Source organism: Malus sylvestris, chromosome 9 (genome assembly GCF_916048215.2).
Source record: "Malus sylvestris chromosome 9, drMalSylv7.2, whole genome shotgun sequence".
NCBI lineage: Eukaryota > Viridiplantae > Streptophyta > Magnoliopsida > Rosales > Rosaceae > Malus > Malus sylvestris.
In genome coordinates, this window is record NC_062268.1 from 277,130 (window position 1) to 299,593 (window position 22,464).

General features: G+C 37.4%; 3 protein-coding genes across 4 annotated transcripts; all 3 read left to right on the forward strand.

Moving 5' to 3' along the window:
• Positions 1-105: 105 nt before the first annotated feature.
• On the forward strand, positions 106-8,300 carry LOC126634534 (probable alpha-mannosidase At5g13980). Its single transcript, XM_050305047.1, has 29 exons — positions 106-569; positions 665-748; positions 948-1,036; positions 1,124-1,298; positions 1,419-1,538; positions 1,733-1,816; positions 1,915-1,986; positions 2,089-2,202; positions 2,481-2,581; positions 2,666-2,759; positions 2,852-3,019; positions 3,110-3,199; positions 3,489-3,554; positions 3,662-3,718; positions 4,004-4,223; positions 4,337-4,476; positions 4,694-4,774; positions 4,942-5,001; positions 5,089-5,160; positions 5,280-5,327; positions 5,424-5,543; positions 5,989-6,054; positions 6,525-6,637; positions 6,745-6,829; positions 6,998-7,108; positions 7,202-7,297; positions 7,471-7,518; positions 7,675-7,743; positions 7,823-8,300. The coding sequence occupies exons 1-29, from the start codon at positions 366-368 to the stop codon at positions 8,048-8,050; spliced, it is 3,075 nt and encodes a 1,024-aa protein (XP_050161004.1). The 5' UTR covers positions 106-365; the 3' UTR covers positions 8,051-8,300.
• Positions 8,301-9,100: 800 nt separating this feature from the next.
• Positions 9,101-13,170, forward strand: LOC126634540 (uncharacterized). 2 transcript variants are annotated; one of them, XM_050305055.1, is made up of 9 exons: positions 9,101-9,405; positions 9,617-9,669; positions 9,790-11,097; positions 11,398-11,486; positions 11,738-11,840; positions 11,937-12,041; positions 12,131-12,248; positions 12,535-12,711; positions 12,885-13,170. In XM_050305055.1, the coding sequence occupies exons 1-9, from the start codon at positions 9,186-9,188 to the stop codon at positions 13,037-13,039; spliced, it is 2,328 nt and encodes a 775-aa protein (XP_050161012.1). In that variant the 5' UTR covers positions 9,101-9,185; the 3' UTR covers positions 13,040-13,170. The 2 variants fall into 2 exon arrangements, with proteins under 2 accessions (XP_050161012.1, XP_050161011.1); XM_050305054.1 differs by having other exon boundaries at positions 9,102-9,405; positions 12,882-13,170.
• A 5,771-nt stretch (positions 13,171-18,941) lies between these two features.
• On the forward strand, positions 18,942-22,451 carry LOC126634545 (sialyltransferase-like protein 1). The gene is made up of 11 exons (XM_050305061.1): positions 18,942-19,242; positions 19,344-19,423; positions 19,654-19,740; positions 19,846-19,923; positions 20,010-20,101; positions 20,221-20,422; positions 20,642-20,732; positions 20,897-20,955; positions 21,074-21,222; positions 21,386-21,467; positions 21,574-22,451. The coding sequence occupies exons 1-11, from the start codon at positions 19,116-19,118 to the stop codon at positions 21,955-21,957; spliced, it is 1,431 nt and encodes a 476-aa protein (XP_050161018.1). The 5' UTR covers positions 18,942-19,115; the 3' UTR covers positions 21,958-22,451.
• The last annotated feature ends 13 nt before the right edge of the window (positions 22,452-22,464 follow it).

The window sequence follows — 22,464 nt, forward strand, 5'->3', positions numbered from 1 at the left end:
GTGAGTTTGGTGAATAAAACAAAGAAAGCCACTCATGAGCCATGAGTCATGACCTACACAGGAGTAGATAGAGTAGAGTAGAAGAGAGTACACTATAATAAATAAATAAATTCTGAAATGATTAGAAAAGTCGGACACAAACACGTTGAGTAGCATTATTGGAAAATTAGAGATGGAAGGTTGATCGATGAGCGAGTGATCATCGCCTCTCTTCTCTGACTTCTACCTTCTCTCTTCGACGGTGTGACTGCTGTTAACTCTCAATTGCTCTTGTTTCTGGAAATTACTCACTTTTTTACTCTTGAGAGCAGCTGCTGAGAGCTGACCTTCATCGGAGGAGAAGAGCCTTGCCAGTGCTACCGCTAATGGCGGCGACTCCGTCCCTCTTGTGCTTGCTTACGTTGCTCGTCGGATTTCTAGTCGTCGACTCCAAGTTTATTGCATACAACACTTCCCAAGGCATAGTCCCCGGCAAAATCAATGTCCATTTGGTCCCTCACACCCACGACGACGTTGGCTGGTTAAAGACCGTTGATCAGTATTATGTTGGCTCCAACAATTCCATCCAGGTATTCAGGCTTTTTGAATGTTTCTTATGGACTCTCTGAGGGTTGTTTGTTTCTTCTGATGATTTGATTTCATATTTTCAATGGATGGATAATAGGGGGCTTGCGTGCAAAATGTGTTGGATTCTTTGGTTCCTGCTCTGCTGGCTGACAAGAATCGCAAATTCATTTATGTCGAACAGGCAACCCTCTTTCTCTCTCTTTCTTTACTTGCTGCTGCTTCTGCTTCCATGTCGTATGATTCCAAATTGTAACCGTACCTCCAATCTTACCCAGTTTATATATCCACGGTTAAAAACTGGCACTTGGTACTTACTGCAAGATGATTACATAACATATAACTTGTATGTCTTGCTGCTTAATCAATGCATTGAATTGCAGGCATTCTTCCAGCGGTGGTGGAGAGATCAGAGTGACTCCGTCCAGAGTATAGTCAAGCAGCTAGTCACCTCGGGTCAATTAGAGTTCATGTAATCTAACATGCCAAAAACTGCATTAGCAGGTCTCTTTTCATTGTTTTGGTACTAACGCTTTTTTATTTTTTACCGTTGCTTCAGAAATGGGGGAATGTGCATGCATGATGAGGCTGCAACACATTATATTGATATGATAGATCAGACGACTCTAGGGCATCAGTTTATTAAAAGGGAATTTGATGTGACTCCAAGAATTGGTTGGCAAATTGACCCATTTGGGCATTCGGCTGTCCAGGCTTACTTGTTGGGAGCAGAAGTAAGCACACCTTTGGTTTTACCTTTGAACACAAAATTTCTTTTTTCTATGCAAAGAGTACAGCATTCTGAAATTGGCCAGAGCATTTTTACCGTGGACAACATTTTGGTGTTGATGTAGGTTGGATTTGACTCACTTTTCTTCGGGCGAATAGATTACCAGGACAGGGCTAAGCGCAAAATTGAGAAGAGCCTTGAATTTGTTTGGCGGGGTTCGAAGAGTCTCAGTTCATCTGCTCAGGTGACGAACTAAGATTGCTTTATGTTTTATATAGCATTTTTACAAATGGGATTCTGGACTTGCGCATATCATGATGGATATGCTTCCCTTTAGTCATTATTTAACACTAGTAGTGTAAGTTTTCTTTTTCTTTCTTGGCACCAGAAGATATTTTCTGTGCTGACTAACTTTGTTATTCTTCTAAACTGTTGCAGATTTTTTCTGGTGCATTCCCAGAGAACTATGAGCCTCCATCTGGTTTCTACTTTGAAGTTAATGATAATTCCCCAATTGTTCAGGTAACATCGTGATTCATAGACAAGTTTTTTAATTTTCCTTTGGTTTATTGAATATTTGCATGTTTGAATTGTTAAACTTAATCGCTATTCTGTTGAAGGATGACATCACTTTGTTTGATTACAATGTTCAAGATCGTGTTAATGACTTTGTTGCTGCTGCAGTAGCACAGGTACGTTACCTGGTTATCGTCAGCCAAATGCTCTTTTCTTTTTTCTATCATATGGGGCATGGGGCATTATTTTAGTGGCTGACAACAATTACTTATTCTCAGGCTAACATAACTCGAACAAATCATATAATGTGGACCATGGGAACAGATTTCAAGTATCAGTATGCACTCACATGGTTCCGACAAATGGACAAGCTCATTCATTATGTCAACAAGGTAATAATCGCTTAATGCGTTAATGATTCTGAACTGGTTTTATAAAATTATTACAGTCTCATTTTTAATGCCTCTAGGAAATATCTGAGTTAAAATGATAAACTGGATATTTTTTTCAGTCTATTACCTTATTTATCTAACACCCCCCCCCCCCCCCTCTCCTCTTCCCAAAAGACAATCTGTCCAAAGATGCAAACTGATTAGGAATTGTCTTGTATGACTTTTGTTGATTTCTTTTATGATTAAAATCCAATTTTCTTTTTTTGGCCACTTCCAAGGATGGACGTGTTAATGCTCTGTATTCTACTCCATCCATATATACGGATGCAAAGTATGCTACAAATGAATCATGGCCAATCAAGACAGATGATTTCTTTCCGTGAGTTTTTATTTTATTTTTTTAATCTTCCCCTTGACATATCAACTAACCGTACTGTAGAAACTGAAGTATGCACCATACCAGTTATGCAGATCGTACAAATGCTTACTGGACAGGGTACTTCACAAGTAGACCAGCCTTGAAACATTACGTTAGAGCAATGAGTGGCTATTATTTGGTATATTCTTGTAACTTTGCTATGTATCATAAATTAGTGTTTCCAGTTTGATGACAGATCGTCATATATGTATGTTTCTCTTGGATAACAAGGCTGCCAGGCAACTAGAATATTTTAAAGGAAGGACTGGTTCAGGGCCCAACACAGACTCGTTGGCAGATGCCTTAGCAATTGCTCAACATCATGATGCAGTCACTGGTACAGAGAAGCAGCATGTTGCCAATGATTATGCAAAAAGGTTGGCGATAGGCTACACGGAGGTACGAATTAGCTTTAACATCAATGTTCTTTTCAGTCCTCACTCTATTTGACTCAAATTTTTCATTCGCTTGTTCATTGTCTTTGTGCAGGCCGAGCAAGTAGTTGCCACGTCACTTGCTCACTTGGTTGAGTCTGCATCATACACTGGATCTGTAGATCCAACTACAAAGTTTCAACAGGCAATTAACTACGAGCCCCTAAGCTTGTATGCTATTTTTATATCATGTTACTTGACCTTCAACTGCATGGCTGGTGATAATTTGGATTTTGAACTTTAGTATGAGGTAGTAGCATAGATGAATTTAATTACTCTGTTTAAGATGAATATGCCAGTAAAGAAGGATTCTTTATAACGTAAACAATGAAGTAGAGTGAGTGAAATTTCAAATTCAAGCTAAGAAGAACAATTGATCTCTCTATCATATTTTCTTCTCTTTTTCATTTACTTTGTTTTCATTGATTCTCCAGTGCCCACTTCTAAATATCAGCTACTGCCCTGCATCAGAAGTGAATTTATCCCAAGGGAAGCAATTGGTAAGGAAAATAAAGTATCTAATGCCATCCTCTCAAGTGTATCAACCAAGTATGACTTTATATTCCACCTGTGAAATATATTTTCTGACGGTGTTTCTCGTCTATAGGTTGTCGTGGTGTACAATTCCCTTGGATGGAAGAGGGATGATGTAATTCGAATTCCTGTGAGTACTTCCTTTCAAGTTCTATCTTAGTGCTTTGTGAAATGTGTTAGTGTTTCCTCTCCGTTAATATAGAAATAAATAAATATAAGCATAAGGAGCAAAATCCTTGCAAGTGCCTAGATTTAGTTTATATGTTAACCAGGGTTGGTGAAGTCTAGCGTATTTGGGTTCCTAAAGTTCTATAAATTGGCCACCTTATAATTTATATTGTTAAATGAAACAAGCCCATGTGAATGCCAAGTTGATAATCAATAACTCACTTCGTGATATTTACGAATAATGCAGGTTATCAATGAAGATGTCACTGTTCATGATTCTGAGGGAAGAGAAATTGAATCACAGCTTCTCCCACTAGATGATGCCCATGTGGGCTTAAGGAACTACCATGCTAAGGCATACTTGGGTCAAACACCAACAAAGACACCAAACTATTGGCTTGCATTTACAGTATCCGTGCCACCACTTGGTTTCAGCACATACACTATCTCAGCTGCCAAAGGAGCAGGTCCGCTCCTATAATGGCTTTGAAATTTTCTTTTTTGTTAATGGGAGCATAGATGGAATCTATTCTTGCTAGGAATCTTAATTTTTCATTGATTGTTTCCCTTTTGGGTAAAGGTGCTGGTTCCACCAGATCATCTGTACAGACATTTCAAAGTAGGGAAGAGTCCACTATTGAAGTTGGTCAAGGAAATGTGAAACTCACGTTTTCTACAAATCAAGGCAAACTGACCAATTATGTCAATAGAAGAAGCTTGGTAAGTAATGCACCTAACAGTCGCGTAGTTACTATACCTGATGATTGCATTTCCTTATCCACCAGTATTTCCTTTTTACATATTTGTTTTTGATTGGTGTGATTCAGTGTCAGGTTATCGACGTTGTGATAGCTCTCTTAATCCAACTGCCAAAAAAGGCAATGGAATAGAAAGACAAAATTGTTGTAGCTAACTCAATTATTCATTTCTTTTGAAGGTTGAAGAATTGGTCGAACAGTCTTACAGTTTTTATAACGGATATAATGGCAGTGATGATAAAGCTCCTCTGATTCCTCAGGTATATATACATGCTGATAGAAGTTGTGCTCAGTTGCAATATTTCTTATTTTCTATTTTTATGTTTTCAATTTGAAGGACTTGAAAACTGATGATTAAGTGATCCTTTCTATGGTATCTACTTGTTTCAATATAAAATGTTTTATTGTTCTTTTTCTGTTTTTCTAGAATGCTGGGGCTTATATCTTCCGTCCAAATGGCACGTTTCTCATAAAACCTGGAGAAAAGGTGTGTTCTTTTACCTTATGAAAAATAGTTTAGACTCAGGCATAAGTTGGGAGATTGTTGATTAGCAACTGTTGTTTAATATTTCAGGCTTCTCTGACTGTCGTGCGTGGACCAGTAATAGATGAAGTACATCAACATATTAATTCATGGATATATCAGGTGCCAAGTGCTTGCCATCTCTGTATATGTTTTTTTCTTTGTTCTATTGCAGCCAGAGGAGCATCATTATTATGTTCTAAAATAAAATCTCAGTAATGTGTCATTGGATGTGTTTGTAGGTCACCAGAATTCACAAAGAGAAGGAGCATGTTGAAGTCGAGTTTATTGTAAGCTTACCAAATAAAGACAAAAAAATAAGAAAGTTGGAATAAAAATTGAAAATCATTATCAAGCCTATTCATTGAAAATCTTTGCAATTTCAGGTTGGGCCATTACCTACTGATGACGGAATTGGAAAAGAAGTAGTAACTCAACTGGCCACTACCATGGCTACCAACAAAACGTTCTACACTGATTCTAATGGGCGTGATTTTATTAAAAGGGTATACTAGTTACTTGCTCTTACAGTAGTTTATCTAGTTGTTTTGATATCATGTTGATGCTCAAAACTTTATAGCATCTCCAAATGAGTTAACAATTTTTTTTCTATACAAGTGTACTTTGCTAACCCATTTGGCACTTTTCTACTTTAAAAATTTGTCACTCCAACCCACTCTTCAGAATTTATCTTCCACTTTAAAATAGGAATAATTACTTGCATTCCTCCCTTGGTGGGATGAGCTCATTCCCCCACATGCAAATCAGAATCGTTCAATGTCTTAATCTTTATTTTAAGATCATCCTTACAAAAAATCATTCAAAAACGGAAATTGCTTAGTCCTTCAAATGTATCAAATGAATGGACAATTCATCATTTATATGTTACTTGGTACCTACACCGTTGATTTATTGTTGGCATAACATAATGCAAGGATCTCTTTTTTGCAGATTCGCGACTATAGAACAGATTGGGACCTGAAAGTGCACCAACCTATAGCTGGAAATTATTATCCAGTATGTTTATTTTTCCTTCCTCAAAGTAAACCTCTTTTTTTTTTTTTATGTGGATTTTCTTAAATATTTCTTGTATCGACTGTCTAATACTCAATTGTACCATAACTTACTCTGCCCAGGGTGCTGGGGGGTATTTTGCTCTTATTAACTTTCAGTTTTATTAGCAAACTGAGTTGAAGTTTGTATCAACATGTGGTTTGCACTTACACAGTGTTGTGCATATGGCTGAAAGAATACTGTGATCCCTCTCTTTAATTAGTAGAAATTCATGAATTAGAAGACATGATAATTCTATTTCCACTATATCCTTTTAAATAGAATAATAATTTCTCCATCTTAAGATTTTCTAAATCATATGCATATGTTTTTGTGTACAAATTTAGACTCCTTTGCCAGCTGGTTGCCATTGGATAGGTGAGGGTTGTACTAGTTTATTAGCTTCACATTTTTTTTCTATGTTGTCCTTGCAGATTAATCTTGGGATATACATGCAAGATATTAGTACAGAATTTTCGGTTTTGGTGGACCGATCTGTAGGAGGGTCCAGCACAGTGGATGGACAGATAGAGTTGATGCTCCACAGGCATGTTTTTATTCTTAAATAAGAACGACAGTCATGAATGTAACTATTTCATAAAGCATTCAGATTAAAGTCATGATTGGGATTTCCTTGTTTCTCTTACCATACAGGAGACTACTGCTTGATGACTCAAGAGGTGTGGCAGAGGCTCTAAATGAAACTGTCTGTATTGACAACGTTTGCAGTGGACTAAGAGTAAGTACATGCTACCTGCTTTGCAACGACTACTGTGCGGTGTTATAGACCAAACTGGAGTTTTGGTTGCGACCATATCTAGATGTGGTATAACTATTTTGACTATCCTAAGAGTTTAAGGTTGCCTAACTTTTAGTGTCCACCTCTTGCTTCTGTTAAACTTATCAGATCCAAGGAAAATTTTATTTCAGAATCGATCCCCTGGGAGAAGGTGCCAAGTGGCGTCGTACTTTCGGTCAGGAGATATATTCCCCTCTTTTACTAGCTTTTTCTGAACAGGTGAAATTATAAATTACAAAAAAAACATGAAGACATTTAAGTTTTATTTTAGTCTTGTGAGCTGCTCAATAATAGGCGACTCCCTTTCTGTAGGATGGAGATAACCGGAAGAATTCTCATGTAACCACGTTTTCAGGGGTTGGTTCCTCATACAGTTTACCTGATAATGTCGCTCTTATAACTCTTCAGGTACTTCAGGCTTATCTTGAATTTCAGATATTTCTCTTTAGCTTTTTCACTATAATTTTATCTGGATTAGGTGTCCAATTTAACTTTCCTAGAATTTTGAATTGAAATTCGAAACCATAACGGTAGCAGGAGAAAACAGACTTATGATATCCTGTTTTCTTTAATTTCCATAGGAGCTTGATGATGGAAAAGTTCTCCTCCGATTAGCACATTTATATGAGGTTCTAACTTCTCACTCATTCTACTCAACAATTTATATCTGCTCTAGTACTTCATTCATTTGTTTATAAAGTACTCTGTTAGAGCCAGCTCTTCACTTCCGATCCTCCACATTTTATTTACTACTACTGTTTTTTCTTGTTCAAAATGGAGCTCAGATTGGAGAGGACAGGGATCTTGCTGTAATGACAAATGTAGAGTTGAAGCAGCTCTTCCCCAAGAAGAAGGTAAAAGAATGAGCCACAAACATTAACCAGAGTTCATTGTTGAACCCTTTTCTTATAATATTGTGCTTTTCTGGTACAGATTGGTAAACTTACAGAGATGAACTTGTCGGCAAATCAAGAACGGACAGAAATGGAGAAAAAGAGACTCAATTGGAAGGTGGAAGAAGGCTCTTCATCAGAAGCAAAGGTTTCGAGGGGTGGACCTGTTGATCCTACGAAACTGGTTGTGGAACTTGCACCAATGGAAATCCGAACCTTTCTTGTTGAGTTTGACGAAAGCTTCCATCGTTATTTATTTGATGCCTAACCTAATGTGGCTGAAAATGTGGTGGAGGCTTGAGAGGGCCTTGGCTTCTGGAATCCTGGACTTTTGCTGTCATGTAAATAGACGTTTGAGTTATGTTTGTACCGTTGGACAAAAAACATAAAAATCATGGAGCCATGTGATTTATGAAATGAGGTTGTACTAAGTATCAAGTTAGCTAAGCTACTATTGCAAACGACCTGGATACCTTGTTAACTTGTGGCATATAGTAGCTGCTATGTGACTTTTGAAACTCCTGAGTGCAGATTGATCTTGAGGCCGTCGAAGAAATGGATGTCACCTACCCTCCTCAGTAAGTAGCTCACAAGTTTGCTCCTCTTCGGCCTCCATCTTATCCAACATGCTTTGGCTTTTGTTAGAGGAGGCTGTAGGGCGCACATGAGACTATCCTTATGCGCCATATCTACAAAGTCTGCAAAAAGTGTCTTAAAATTAAAGAAAAATAATCACTAACGCGTAACAACAAAGTTTATTATCATACAAAATAAGATTTGGTTGTAACATCTACTTGTATTTAATTCATAGGAAAACTAATGAAAAGAGCTTGAAAACATTAAGTTTTAATGATAAGGACAAAATAAAGGGTAAAATGAATAGTACCATGTTTGACTTATTAGTGTAAAAATGTGGTTTTTCATTAAAGTGAACAGTATCGCGAGTTTTTCGTTAAAACTCCCTTAATTCATTCACCATCTTTATGATCAGATTGTAATTATATTAAGTACATATCTGACTATTAAGTAGTCAGTTCCCCTAAAATAATAGTAATAATACTTGTTGGAGCCTTTCGACAAAACCCCTACCTGAAATAACTTTGAAGTCGGGTATATAACTACCGAACAAGGCAACATCCTTCCGAAAAGTTTACGGACCCTCGCTGCAATGGTTCGGAAGGATCTACCGAAGCCATCTAAGCCCAGGGGTTAAATTGTAATCGTAGCGGTGGTCGAACCGATATTCGGTGAAGATGCTCAAGGAGAGATAGGCGGGTGGGGTCCTCTAGCGCGTAATTGCGCTGTCCAATAAATACAAGAAAATAATAAAAGGGGATGGGCAAACGCTTGACTGGTGAGCCGATTAGCGAGAAGAAGAACAAAGTGTTTTTGGAAGAATTTTCATGTCCATCTTGCCCAACCAAGACCAAGGATCTATATCGTCATCTGCCTCTTCAGCTCCCTCTGTAAACCCTAACTCCCAACATGGACACGGCCACCGTCACCTTTCCCTTTCTCAATCTCAGCCCCAGTCGCTGTCTCCGCCGGATCCCTCCCGCCAAATTCTCGCATTTGGATCGCTTCGGATCTCCGACTCTCAATCTAGCTCCTCCGCTACTGGAGGTATCTGATTTTCAACTTCTTCAATCTGTTTCTTGTCTCGTTGCTTTGTTTCTTAGAAAATTAAAACCCTAGAATTTGAGCAAATTGGAAGAATCAATCTTTTTTTGGATGAGTGCAGCAGTTTGGAGTCAATTATTGATCTTCCCTCTGCTCGAAGTTGTTTGATTTTTACTATTTGAAATAGAATGTTGTTTAAATTATTCGTCTGCAGGCCTATCACCACCGGCACCAGCTGCAGAAGATTCTGGTGGATCTTCCCAGCAGGTATATTGACTTCATGTTTTGAACCTTTCGTTTTTTCTGCAGCACCCAACGCTTGTTTGATCTGAGAGAGCCATTGAGTAATGACTTTCAGTATTTGGTCATTCCTTGTCCTTTATCTAGGTGAACGAGTTAGGGATGCCCGGGGGTAACAAGACTTTACCTAATAACCACCACGAGACACATTCACAGTGCCACTCTGGTGGAGGTGGACGAGGGGTTGGATCACCCTGGTCTAGAGGGAAAAGATCAGGAACCTTTGGTTCTGGTTCAACTGAACAAAGTATCGGGTCTGCTGCTTCTCATGGAAACTCCACTCATCAAACAGGAAGGAAAGCCCAGCTGATGAATGGCAACCACTTGTTGAATTTTTATTATGACCCCATAGCTCGTCCTCAGCGTAGAGCTGCTCCTCCTCCTCCAAGAAGGCAGCACAAGAGGAAGCCTTACAACAAAGATTTATTTCTTCAGGCTAACTACAAATTTGTGGTGTTAGATTCAGGAAACTACTCAGCTGAATCGATGGATCCAGATAAGATGTTACAATGGGAGGACATCATTTGCGTGAGATATTCCACCCCAACTGTGGTTCAGTGTCCCATTTGTCTGGAATATCCTCTTTGTCCGCAGATAACCTCATGTGGACATATTTTCTGTTTCCCATGTATTCTGCAATACTTGCTGATGGGGAAGGAGGATCATAAAGGAGACTGCTGGAAAAGATGCCCCTTGTGTTTTGTGATGATATCACCTAAGGATTTGTACACTCTATTTGTGGAGAATGTCAAGCAGTATTGTGTTGGTGATACAATAGAGTTTATGCTTCTTAGTCGACAAAAGGATTCATTTACTTTATCCCATAAAAGTAAACAAGAGAAAGATGCCGTTGGAGGTTGTGATGATGAAAACTATGATCCCTTTTCAAAGTTTACATTTACATCAGATGTAGATCTTTCAGTCAGAAAAGCGATATCAGAGTTAGATGGTTGGTTGGTCAGGGCAGAGTCGGGGCTTGTTGATGACATAGAGAAGCTTCCATATGTATGTGCTGCAATGGAACAATTAGAACAGAGGAAGAAATATTGGAACGAGCACCGGGCTAGCGACAGTAATAAATCTTGTATATATAATGATCATAATAGTGGTTCTATCTTGTCAACTGAAAAATCTGCAAATGGTAACACTGAAGCATCTACATTTGGACATGCAAATCCATCCAATGAAGTCTATGACCGTAATAAGCGTTCAGACAATTTATCTCTGGAGAAGTCGGATGATGGGACTTGTTCAGACAACTCTGTGGATGCAGCTGAATCATTGGAAGGCCATGAAAATGTTTTGTCTTCTTCATTTGATGAAAGCAAGGGTGCCCGAGGGGACTCACATGACTCTGGAATTGTAAAGGAGAAGGAATCATACAATTTCTACCAGGTGACTGATAATTAGATATATTATTTCCCATTTTTCTTATTGCAATTATTTTGTTAGGTTGGTTTTTTGGAGAAATAATCTGACATTTTACTAAACTACTCATTGCTGTGCATAGTTGCAACTATCTTTGTCTTGTTTGCGACAGTTGCTTGACTTTTTAAAATTGCTTTCTATTTATATTCCTACTGGTTTGTATTTGGTGTGTTAGTCGGTCATTTGCTCCTCTCTGTCTTTGAACCTTTAGATTGAGGAGAGATTTCAATGTGGTTTTGCTATTTATATTTTATGTCTCTATATCAGGCTGCTGATGGTCAGCACATCATTCTTCATCCATTGAACATGAAATGCCTGCTACACCACTATGGGAGCCATGATATGCTACCACACAGGTATGGTCAAAAGCTTGCTGATTGTTTCTGCTGTATGCATAGACCATGCAAATTCTATGATAAAGTCCCCCTATATTCTTTCTTCTATAGGATGCATATTCTTTACCATTGTACTTGTCTGAAAATTTAGGTATGGTATTTGCAAGCGCGGCATTAAAAGAGGGGAGGGGGACGGGGAGTGCCCTTTTATTAACTATGGGTTCTTCTTATGTCAACTGAAATGTGAAAATAGGTCTAATTTGTTATTGCAGGATAAGTGGAAAAATTTTGCAATTGGAGACAGTGACTCAGACAGAAGCTATGAGGAGGCGCTACCGCTACTTGAGTCATTTTTCTTTAACAACAATACTCCAGGTACCTTTGATACATGATCCGAGTGAGATCACACTATAAGAGCATTATTGTTGCAGGCTGCGTATAGTATCTCATTATAATTCATTCAAATTTCAGTTTTGTGAGATTGATCTGAGTGAGGTATTGTCTCCTGATGCCTTGTCTCCCTTTATGGAAGACATAAAGAAGCGTGAAAAGCAGAGGAAACAACTTGCTAGGAAGGTATTATTAATTGCTTCTTCATTAAATACTGTGTAAAAATAACAGTAGTTTGTTCATGCTTTAAAATTATATGCTATTCCTATTTATAGGAGCAAAGGGAGAAAATGAAAGCTGAATCTACCGTGGCATATCCCATCCCCATAGTAGCAGGTTATGGACAGTCCTTTCATGATGGATCCCCTACATTCTCCATGGATGACTTCGAGGGTAATATAGTGTTCCTTGTATATGCTGTATATCTTTAGACACACGACCTTTTGTAGGCATATTTAGTCAGCTCAAGTAGTAACATTGGGTTGATTTGGAATAAATTTATTGTCCAAATAAGGAAAAACAAATTTGGAGTATGGCATGGCATGCATGGGTGCTCTAAGCTGTTAAATTAATTATTACCCTTTCTTGTTGAAGTTTGCAGATACATATTTGTACATACTGCGGTCTTATGTTAAATATCATTTAACAGTTTATTTGTTCATATGCTTCCTGTGTTCAGCTTTGGGAAGTTCTACAGCGACATCGTCGAGTTCTCCTGTTGTTGGGGAAAGGAAGCTCTTCTCAAGTGTTACAAGGCTTGGTTTTGCTGCTGCGCATGATTCTCCGGCCCTGAAACTAGAAGGAACCAGTTCTCTGAATGGAGATGGTGCAGGGAGAGTCTCTCCCAAGACAAATGGTATATAGCAAAATCTTGTTATACAGGTTGCTTTTTGTGCTTGAGATAATGTGTATGCAATCAAATCTCTTGTAGCTGAGGGATATTTGATCAGGGTCATACTAAGATAATAGTATGTTGTATCTCAAGAGTGTCTGGTTGCTCAACCTTTTCATTTGCTTCTTTGGCAGCAGGTACCCAGAATGCGGGTGTTACGTCATTTGCTAATGTAATCTCCAGAGCTAAGCCTGGTGAAAATATGGACCCGCCCAAGATAAATGAATCGGGAAAGAAGGGAAGGAAACCGAGTCGAGTCCTTTTGTCAACAGCTGGTGGTCGACGTTACTGATGAATTGTCAAAACCTCGAGTACTATAATGGTGTTGTCTTGTATCATATACCTTTGATGACATGAAAGTCAGTGAATGTATGACCATTATGTATAATGGGGTAGATGGAAAAACAAGAACCATTTCTGAAATCCTTACCCTCGTTTCTTTTCTTTTGTTTCTTTTTCTAGCTATTCCGTTTTTCATCTTAAGAAATCCAAACTAGAGAGGCTGAATCAATTGTAAGACTTGTTTCAAAGGGCTTCTTACATTTTTCTTTTTTCTAAATGCGCATGCAGAGGATTCAAAAATGTCGCCAATGTTTTACAAATTGGAATCCGCTAGAATTTTTAATTAATTGATTTTTAAAGTAGAACAATAGAAAAAAAAATACACACTAAGAATAGGGTGTCTCCCAACTATGTAAGGATTTCAGAAATGGTTCTTGTTTTTCCATCTACCCATTATACATAATGGTCATACATTAGACGACACCATTATATTACTTGAGGTTTTGACAATTCATCAATAGCGTCGACCACCAACTGTTGACAAAAGGACTCGACTCGGTTTCCTTCCCTTCTTTCCTGAATCATTTATCTTGGGCAGGTCCATATTTTCACCCGGCTTAGCTCTGGAGATTACAGTAGCAAATGACGTAACACCCGCATTCTGGGTACCTGCTGCCAAAGAAAAAAATGAAACAAGGTTTCCTTACCCTCTTTTTTTTGTTCTGTTTCTTTTTCTAGCTATATCTTAAGAAATCCATACTAGAGAGGCTGAATAAATTGTAAGACTTGTTTCAAAAGGGCTTCTTACATTTTTCTTTTTTCTAAATGCGCATGCAAAGGCTGCAAAAATGTCGCCAATGTTTTACAAATTGGAATCCGCTAGAATTTTTAATTAATTGATTTTTAAAGTTGAAAAATAGAAAAAAAAATACATCCTAAGAATAGGGTGTCTCCCAACTATAAATACATGTGCATATATTTTTTTAGAAGTACGATATATGTTTATGAATAAGAGCGAATAAACGTACATAAAAGAGGATAGGATGCACAACAATGAGCATCGATGAAAACTTTGCTGAGAATTTCAATCCAGACGAAGGAAAAAAGAGTGTCCAACACTAACATTACATAAATTACTATCCTCAAATAAAAGATCAATGATTACATCAGGGTTCCTCAAACCATGTTACTTGTTGTTCTAAAGCCAAACCACTCCGCGCCAATCTATGTGCCACCTTGTTGGCTTTGTTGGCTTCCCATCGAACGTCTGAAAGTCTGAAAGAGCGGACGGAGTGTGGAGCATCATTTATCACATGCCCCAGAGAAGAAGAGTCCGCTGCTTCCCCTACATTTAAAGCCCGCTAGAACCAAGCTTGCATCTCCCTCAAAATCAAGCATATTTGTCTTCTAAGGGCTGGTTTGGTATTGTTGTGTTTTAAAAAAAAACTGCTTCTGCTGTGCTGTGAGAATAAAGCTGTAGAGTGTTTGGTAAACTTTTTTTTATAAAAATGCTTTTGAAAGAAAAAAAAACAGTATTATAGTGTTTGTTAAACTTTTATGTAAAACAGATGTGAAAAAAACTGATTTTTCAAAGCTGGGTTTTGCATCTTCTTGTTTTTGGCTTTTTTCACTCAAAACTGTTAAAAAAAAGCTGAAGCTGAATGTTTACCAAACACAAAAAAGCTCCCAATTTTTTTTTATAGCAGTTTTTTTCAAAATCACCCCAGTACCAAACCATACCTAAATCCCGTCTGAGCAATCAGAACCGCAGCCCTTGCTGCTTCCATCTCGGCATGCAGAGGTGAACCCACTCCATACTTTTTCATAGCCATTGCAGCCACGAAACTACCCAAATGATCCCTAATGTGCCTTATATGTACCTTATAGATGTACATGCCCACCTTCTATAGCACGAGGTTTTTTGGGAACTCATTAGCTTCGGATTCCATCGAAACTCCGAAGTTAAGCAAGTTCGGCGAGAGCATTCCCAAGATGGGTGACCCATTGGGAAGTTCTCGTGTGAGTTTCCAAAAACAAAATCATGAGAGTGTGGCCGGGACCCAAAGTGGATAATATCGTGCTACGGCGGAGCTGGTATGGGATGTGACAGAATGGTATCAGAGCTACTCTGTTGTGTGGTGCGAGTGTGTCGACAAGGACATTGGACCCCTAAGGGGGGTGGATTGTAACATCCCACATCGACCAATGAAGAGAGGGTGATGTGTCTTATATGTACATGCCCACCTCCTATAGCACGAGGCGTTTTGGAAACTCACACGAGAACTTCCTAGTGGGTCACCCATCCTGGGAATGCTCTCGCCCAAACTCATTTAAATTCAGAGTTTCGATGGAATCCGAAGCCAATGAGTTCCCATAAGGCCTCGTGCTATAGGAGGTGGGCATGTGCATATAAGGCACAACATCTTCTCTTCATTAGTCGATGTGGGATGTTACACATTTTGAGAACTTTTATAAGATTTATTATAAGCAAAAACTTGAGTCACTTATTTTCTAAATTTAATTTAGGACATTCCAACGATTTTCGACACCTACAAATCTTTTTGGGGGCCTCGCTATTAGTTTATATTATTTTTCTATTTTTCAATTTTAAAATTTAATAAAAAAAATAATTTCGGGATCTAATAAATGGTAGGATCACGTCCACATGTCTTGCAATATTTTCCTTAACTCCAACGCAAAATATTTCCTAAAACTAAAAATTTCAATTTTTTCACAAAAACTATGAGTTATATAACCCATATTTTCTAATCGATTTTGGGAACTTTTACAAGATTCATTATAAGCCCAAATTCGAGTCATCCTAGTATTAATGTAGAACATTCCAAAGATTTTTGACACCTATAAATCTCTTTGGGCTCACTATTAGTTTATATTATTATTATTATTATTTTACTTTAAAATTTAAAAATGAATAAAAAATAGTTCTAAGACCTAGTAAACAGTAGGATCACTTCCAAAGGTCTTGGGGCATTTTCATTAACTCATACACAAGGTATTACCCAAGACTAAAAATTTCAACTTTTTCACAACGACTATGAGTTATAACCAAGGTTTTAAATATCGATATTATCGGCGATATTTCGCCGATAATATCGTTTTTTTGGAGGACGATATTTTTATACTCATCCACTTCATTATCGTCAATATATCGACATTTTTGTCGATATTATCGCGATAATATCGAAAAACGATATTATCAGCATTTTAATGCATTATTTGGGCAATATATCCCGATATTATCGATAATATCGCGAGATAAAACCCAAAAATACTTTAAAATGCTGAGAAGTCTCAACACATACTACACTTGATCATAGCCCAAAGGCCGAACAAGACATGCTTTTCCCAGCTTGGGAATGTGGCTTTTATAGGCCTTCTTGCTTGCTCACTGCCCTCGCGTGGGCGATGTAGAACTCTAGCAATAACATAAACCAAAACATTTTGCCGCAAGGGTTGGTACATGTTCCTCATTTGGCATCCTGATCATTATTTGGTGGGGATGAAATTCCATCTTTATCTCCTTTTTGGCATCTTGGATATCCTTGACCAGCTACTTCGTGCATGCCTGAATTGCATGGAAGGTAACCTTCTGATCTCCATGCATGGTTTAGATCTCAAGCCAATTAACACATAGGCTTGAAGTTTGAATTGGAACTCAGTCTCTTTGCACGCACGGTCACATAACACAATCCTCACCCATTCAACCTTTGCAATATTATCCCAGTAAAAACTGATCACTTTAACTTATCCATGAACTTGTGACTCTAACTAGGTAAGAGTCAGATCTAATTTGGGGCCTTCTATCCTATATTTGTGGACAACCATCAAATGCTAAAGATTAAACAAATATAATATGTTCTACTGCTTAGCAAAAAAGCTACAAACCCTTTGCTTATCAACAAAAAAAGACAAGTCCTTGCACTAGATATATTTTCAAATTACGTTGAGTAGCAACCTGATATATGTATTCGGACGAATTATAAAACAATTGACACACTCCTGGCTTCCAAAATTCAATTCTTTTACTTTATATAAACTTGAAAAAACATAATCGGCATCCAAATTAAAGTTTAGTCTTATTCAACGTATTGATTTTCAATCGTTAATTGATATACTATAATTTGGAACTTCAACGCCTAGACGCATGCTTATGCGTAAGAAATTTAAAGTGTCAAATTCGGCACATTATTCTTCATCATTTTATTCACTTCCTTTTTTTTTTTAATATCCTAAATAAAACCTCCCAATATTGTACTAATTCATTATATATAAATGATTATGGTGAGTTTAAACTTCTTTCATTAATTACTACATATTTTATACACTCACAATGTTTGCCAGCTCGCTATATAATCAACTTAAATCAGTTAAATCCATCATGCAATGCATTTTCTTCCAATTTTTTGTGATAAACTAATAGATAATTGACTAAATAAACATGCTGCAAAGTTTCAATAAAAATTTCCAAGTTTTTCTTACAATTTCCGTGGTTTCCATATTATTTTTATCGATATCGATAATATCCCGATATTTCCATCAATATTTCCGTGTTTCTGGACTAACGATATTTCCGATATTACCGATATTTAATACCTTGGTTATAACCCATGTTTTCCAATGATTTTTTAGGATTCTTACAAGATTCAATGTAACCCAAAATTTGATTAATTCTAGTCACACCACACGTTTAATACATTTTATTTAGGACATTCCCAAGATTTTGAAAACCTACAAATCTCTTTGATGGCCCCACTACTAGTTTAGATTATTTTTTCTATTTTTCAACTTTAAAAATCAATAAAAAATAGTTTCGGGTCCTAATAAATGTTATGATCACATCTAAAGGTCTTGCAACATTTTCCTTAACTCCCACGCAAAATATTTCCCTAACACTATGTTTGGATGAAGAAATTTAAGATTACTAAGAAATTTTCAAATGACGGAAATTGAAACGACGAGATTTTATTTTCTAGAATTTGAGAATTTTTCTGTTTCGTAAACCTAAAAGAACAATAGAATTGAACACGAAATTTGTTATTTTTAAATGCTCATTCATAGAAATTGGGAAATGAAACATATTTACATGGACTATAAACTTGAGAATTGGAGATCCCAAATCCAAGTTTTTTTCCACGCGAAAATACTAAATTTTTATGCTTATGAATCCAACAAGGGAATTAGTGTATGTCAGTTTATAAATTATGATTTTTACCAAAATTCCAAGTTTATTTCTCTTATCCAAACATAGTGTAAAGTCCTGCTTTGTGGTTTCAAAAACGAGGCAAGCTCTGCTCACAAAAAATGGGGTTGGCTTCTAGCATGCAAAACGAGACGGATTTTGTGCACGCAGAATGAGACGAATCCCATTTTGACATTGCTTTGGTCCTCACTACTATATCTTTCACTTATTTTTTAGTTTTTGACTCAAATATTCTACTAAATATACTTTCATTGCTCAAAAAACCTAAAATCGATTCCAAATGCCATATAATATTTTCCTTAATACTCACGAAAAATATTTTGCTAAAATAAAAAAATTTGCATTTTTTCCACAAAAAAAAAAGTAGGTTATATAGCTCACACATTTTTTTGAACAAATTGAAATTTTTGGTTTTGGGAAATTTTTTGTGGGGAGCTAAGGAAAATGTGGACGAGAGTGACTCAAGTTTTGGCTTATAATAAATATCTTAAAATTTCTGAAAATCGATTTGAAACGTAGGCTATAACTCACAATTTTTATGAAAAAAATTACAATTTTTAGTTTGATGAAAATATTTTGCATGGTAGCTAAACAAAATGTTGTAAGACCTTTGAATAAAATCCTAACATTATTAGGTATTAAACTATTTTTATTGATTTTTAAAGTTGAAAAATTGAAAAAAAAATAAAAATAAACTATGTAATTCAACTGGTTTCCTTGGCTGGGTATATGCTTCCCTGAATCAGAAGCTCGGGGTCGAATGTCGATAGTCTCACTCTCCTAGTCTCTCTCCGCGTGGCCTACTCGAGCTAAGCAGAATAAGAGACTTGCTGCTGTTATTGTTCGTTCGAGCAGTAGTAGAGCAATGAGAAGTCACAGACAGGCGTCGAGCAGCAACAATCTCAACCGGCGGCCCACTATTCTCTACCTGGTTTGCTCCGTCGCCTTCTTCTCTCTTCTCCTTTTCGCCATCCAATCCTCTTTATTCGCAGGTCCTCCCTCACTGACGTTCATATCTTTTCCTTTAAATCAAAACTAAACACTGTGTTTCACTCGTAATTGAATTTCTTTATCATTAATTATATGTATCCAGGTAATCAGAAATTAGATCTCCACACCCAACATGATGTTCGGGTTTTATCGGAATTCCAGTCTACTGTGAAGCAATGCGTGGTTAGTTTCTTATTTTTCACCGGATCTGCCCCCTGTTAATCCATTGTTTAAATTTAAATCTGTTCCTTTAAATCACTAATTCAAGTTGTCGATTCAGTTCAATTTTGTATATTTTTGCATTATACTGATCCAAGAATTTTGTTTTTGTTCCTTTCTTTCTTCATTTTTCTGTAATTTTTGTGTGTTTTTGTGTTGGGTATGAATTCTTACAAAGGTTAAGGTAAATGTAGGCAAACAGAGGGCTTGGTCTGACTGCACACATTATCGACCATTGTAATCTGACTCTTAAGTTCCCGGAAGGAACTAACAGCACCTGGGTCCGTCATCTACTCTTTACCTTGTCACCACAATTTCATCTTGAATTTTGAATTTTGATACTAGTCTAGTCTCCGATTGCTAATTACATGGGATTCGAATTGCAGTATAATGAGCAGTTTAAAAAGTTTGAAGCACTCGAGTACCACTACAATGTTTGTGAGGCACTTCTTTTGTGGGAGCAGGTTTGTCTCTCTTCTATCATCTGTCTAAGTGTAATTAACCCCTTAAGCCGATTCTTTGAACTGATGCTTTTTAAGGATGGATGCAGTACCGGAACATGACAACAGTACTGACAAGGGAGTATCTAGATGTTCGGCCTAAAGGTTGGGAGGAGTATGCAGCACAAAGGATCGCACAATTGTATGTTTGTCTACACGCTATCTCTTCCAAACCCGTGCTTGATTTCTGCATAGATTATAGAATACAAATGCCTACGAACATCAAGTCCATCTGTTTACCTATGTATTTTTTGGTTGTAGGGGAACTAAGAAATGCTACAATAAGACACTTTGTGAGGAACATCTTAATGTGTTACTACCAGCAAAACCACCTTTTCATCCTCGGCAATTTCGCACATGTGCGGTTGTCGGAAATTCAGGAGATCTTTTGATGACGGAGTTTGGAAAAGAGATTGATAGTCATGATGCTGTTATAAGGGACAATGAGGCTCCTGTTAATGAGGTAAAATAGCATGTTTGTTTCCTATCATCGGTGAATATATGGATTTATTTTTTCATGACGGACAGCCATTGGTTCTTCTGTGGTTCTAATTGGGAAACACAGCTTCTTAAGTATATTGTTATTTTTCAGTTTTACTCCTTTTATAGGCAATAGATTCCTATGGAATAATAGGCAGTAATTTAGTTGATAAAATTCTCAACTAGTCTTTCATATGTGTAGAAATATGCCAAGTATGTTGGTATGAAGAGGGATTTTCGCCTTGTTGTAAGGGGTGCTGCTCGAAACATGGTTTCCATTCTAAATGGGTCCGGTATGCTTCTAAGTAATTTGTGTGTTTTAATTTTTATTTCTTACTTTTGTGTGGCAAAGTTAATTTTTGTTTGTTGTATATGAGAAATCCTAAATCTTAATGGCTCTTCAGAAAATTTACTCAAAGTATGTTTCCATGTTTGCAACTTTCCCTTTCTTGTGCAGCTGATGAGGTACTTATAATCAAAAGTGTTACGCACAAAGACTTTAATGCAATGATCAAGGTGAAGATCGCATCTAAGGAGGCCAATATATATGTTCTATCTGAGTAGATAGAGTAGATAGTTAACACACTCCGTTTCCCGAGACTTGACTAACATTTTGGATCCTAACATATTGCAGAGTATTACAAATCCAGTTTACCTTTTCCAAGGTATTGTGCTCCGCCGAGGTGCCAAAGGAACTGGAATGAAATCAGTAGAACTAGCACTATCTATGTGTGACATTGTTGACATATATGGTTTCACTGTTGATCCTGGCTATACTGAATGGTTTGTTTCGTTTGGCTTTTACATGATATGCTGTTGTTATTTATTGGCAGGCATCATTAATAGCAAGCAAGGAATTATATTCCTACCTTTATCGTCAGTGCAATTCAGGTGTGACATTGTTTGTCTGTCGTCCTTTGGCTGACTAGTTTGTGCTTCGGTGTAGGACACGTTACTTCTCTACACCTAGGAAAGGGCACAATCCACTTCAAGGAAGGGCATACTACCAGCTCCTAGAGTGCCTTGGCGTAAGAACATAAACTTTTCTTATTTATTAGAATGTATGGAAGTTATAGGCTCATGCCTGAATTTTTATCCCCAAATGATTCAACTTTTACCATTTTTATATGTCAGGTTATCCGAATCCATTCTCCCATGAGATCTAAGAGGAAGCAAGACTGGTCAGATGTGCCAAGTCGGGAAATGATAGGCAGAGCTCATGCAGCTGCCTTGAGATTAAAGAGGGGTGAGGCTGGTGACTTGGGACAGTTTGGTAGTTGCAAGGTTTCGGGCAATGTGGACGCTGACAAAGTTGGGCCTGTCTCAGGCTCTCCAGACATGAGTGATAAAAGAAAGTTTTCAAATTACAATAAATGGGAAGTCTTGCCTTTCAAGAGTCTGAGGAAGGAGGCGCAGGACCACTACATTCAAATGGAAGGTGTTTCTCTTTACAAAATGGATGGCAATAAGTTGGATGACCTTGTATGCGTGAGGCATTCCTTAAAATCAGATGTTTAGCCAAGAAATATCCTGTGTTTGATTCTTTATGGACTTAATTTAGATGGTTTAGAGCAGACCCAGCCGTGTATTCCCGGTTTCTCCTTGACGAGTGGAATTTTCAGTGAGATGGTCTTCTTCCCGGTGGATTACAGAACTCGGCTTTTTTCACTTCTCTCGTTATGCTTGGATGAGTGGTCATGACATGGGAGGAATCTCAAGCTGCCTTAAGCAGTGGGAAAGATATCGCCAACAATACACTGATCGAATGCTCATATTTTTTTGGCTACATTCGTAGAGATTTTTGTTGTTGTTGTATTCGTAGAGATTTTTGGAAGTAGAAAGATGTATGGAAATACTGATATACACGCATGGATGGTGGCTTAATTAATGTTTGTTTGTTATAGATTCTTTTTTGTACATACTGCATAGACATTCATATCCAACGGAGGCATGTTAACTGATTGAAGTGACATTTTGTTTATTTGAGGAAATTTCAGTGACATTTTGTGGTAGATGTTATATTTC

Coding starts and splice junctions, on each gene's coding strand:
- LOC126634540 (XM_050305054.1), top strand. CDS start 9,186: ATGTCCATCTTGCCCAACCAAGACCAAGGATCTATATCGTCATCTGCC. Junction 11,841..11,936: donor CTTTAACAACAATACTCCAG/GTACCTTTGATA, acceptor TTCAAATTTCAG/TTTTGTGAGATTGATCTGAG. Junction 12,042..12,130: donor GGAAACAACTTGCTAGGAAG/GTATTATTAATT, acceptor TCCTATTTATAG/GAGCAAAGGGAGAAAATGAA.
- LOC126634545 (XM_050305061.1), top strand. CDS start 19,116: ATGAGAAGTCACAGACAGGCGTCGAGCAGCAACAATCTCAACCGGCGG. Junction 19,243..19,343: donor CCAATCCTCTTTATTCGCAG/GTCCTCCCTCAC, acceptor ATATGTATCCAG/GTAATCAGAAATTAGATCTC. Junction 20,102..20,220: donor GCACAAAGGATCGCACAATT/GTATGTTTGTCT, acceptor TTTTGGTTGTAG/GGGAACTAAGAAATGCTACA.
- LOC126634534 (XM_050305047.1), top strand. CDS start 366: ATGGCGGCGACTCCGTCCCTCTTGTGCTTGCTTACGTTGCTCGTCGGA. Junction 4,224..4,336: donor CTCAGCTGCCAAAGGAGCAG/GTCCGCTCCTAT, acceptor TTTTGGGTAAAG/GTGCTGGTTCCACCAGATCA. Junction 7,519..7,674: donor GATTAGCACATTTATATGAG/GTTCTAACTTCT, acceptor AATGGAGCTCAG/ATTGGAGAGGACAGGGATCT.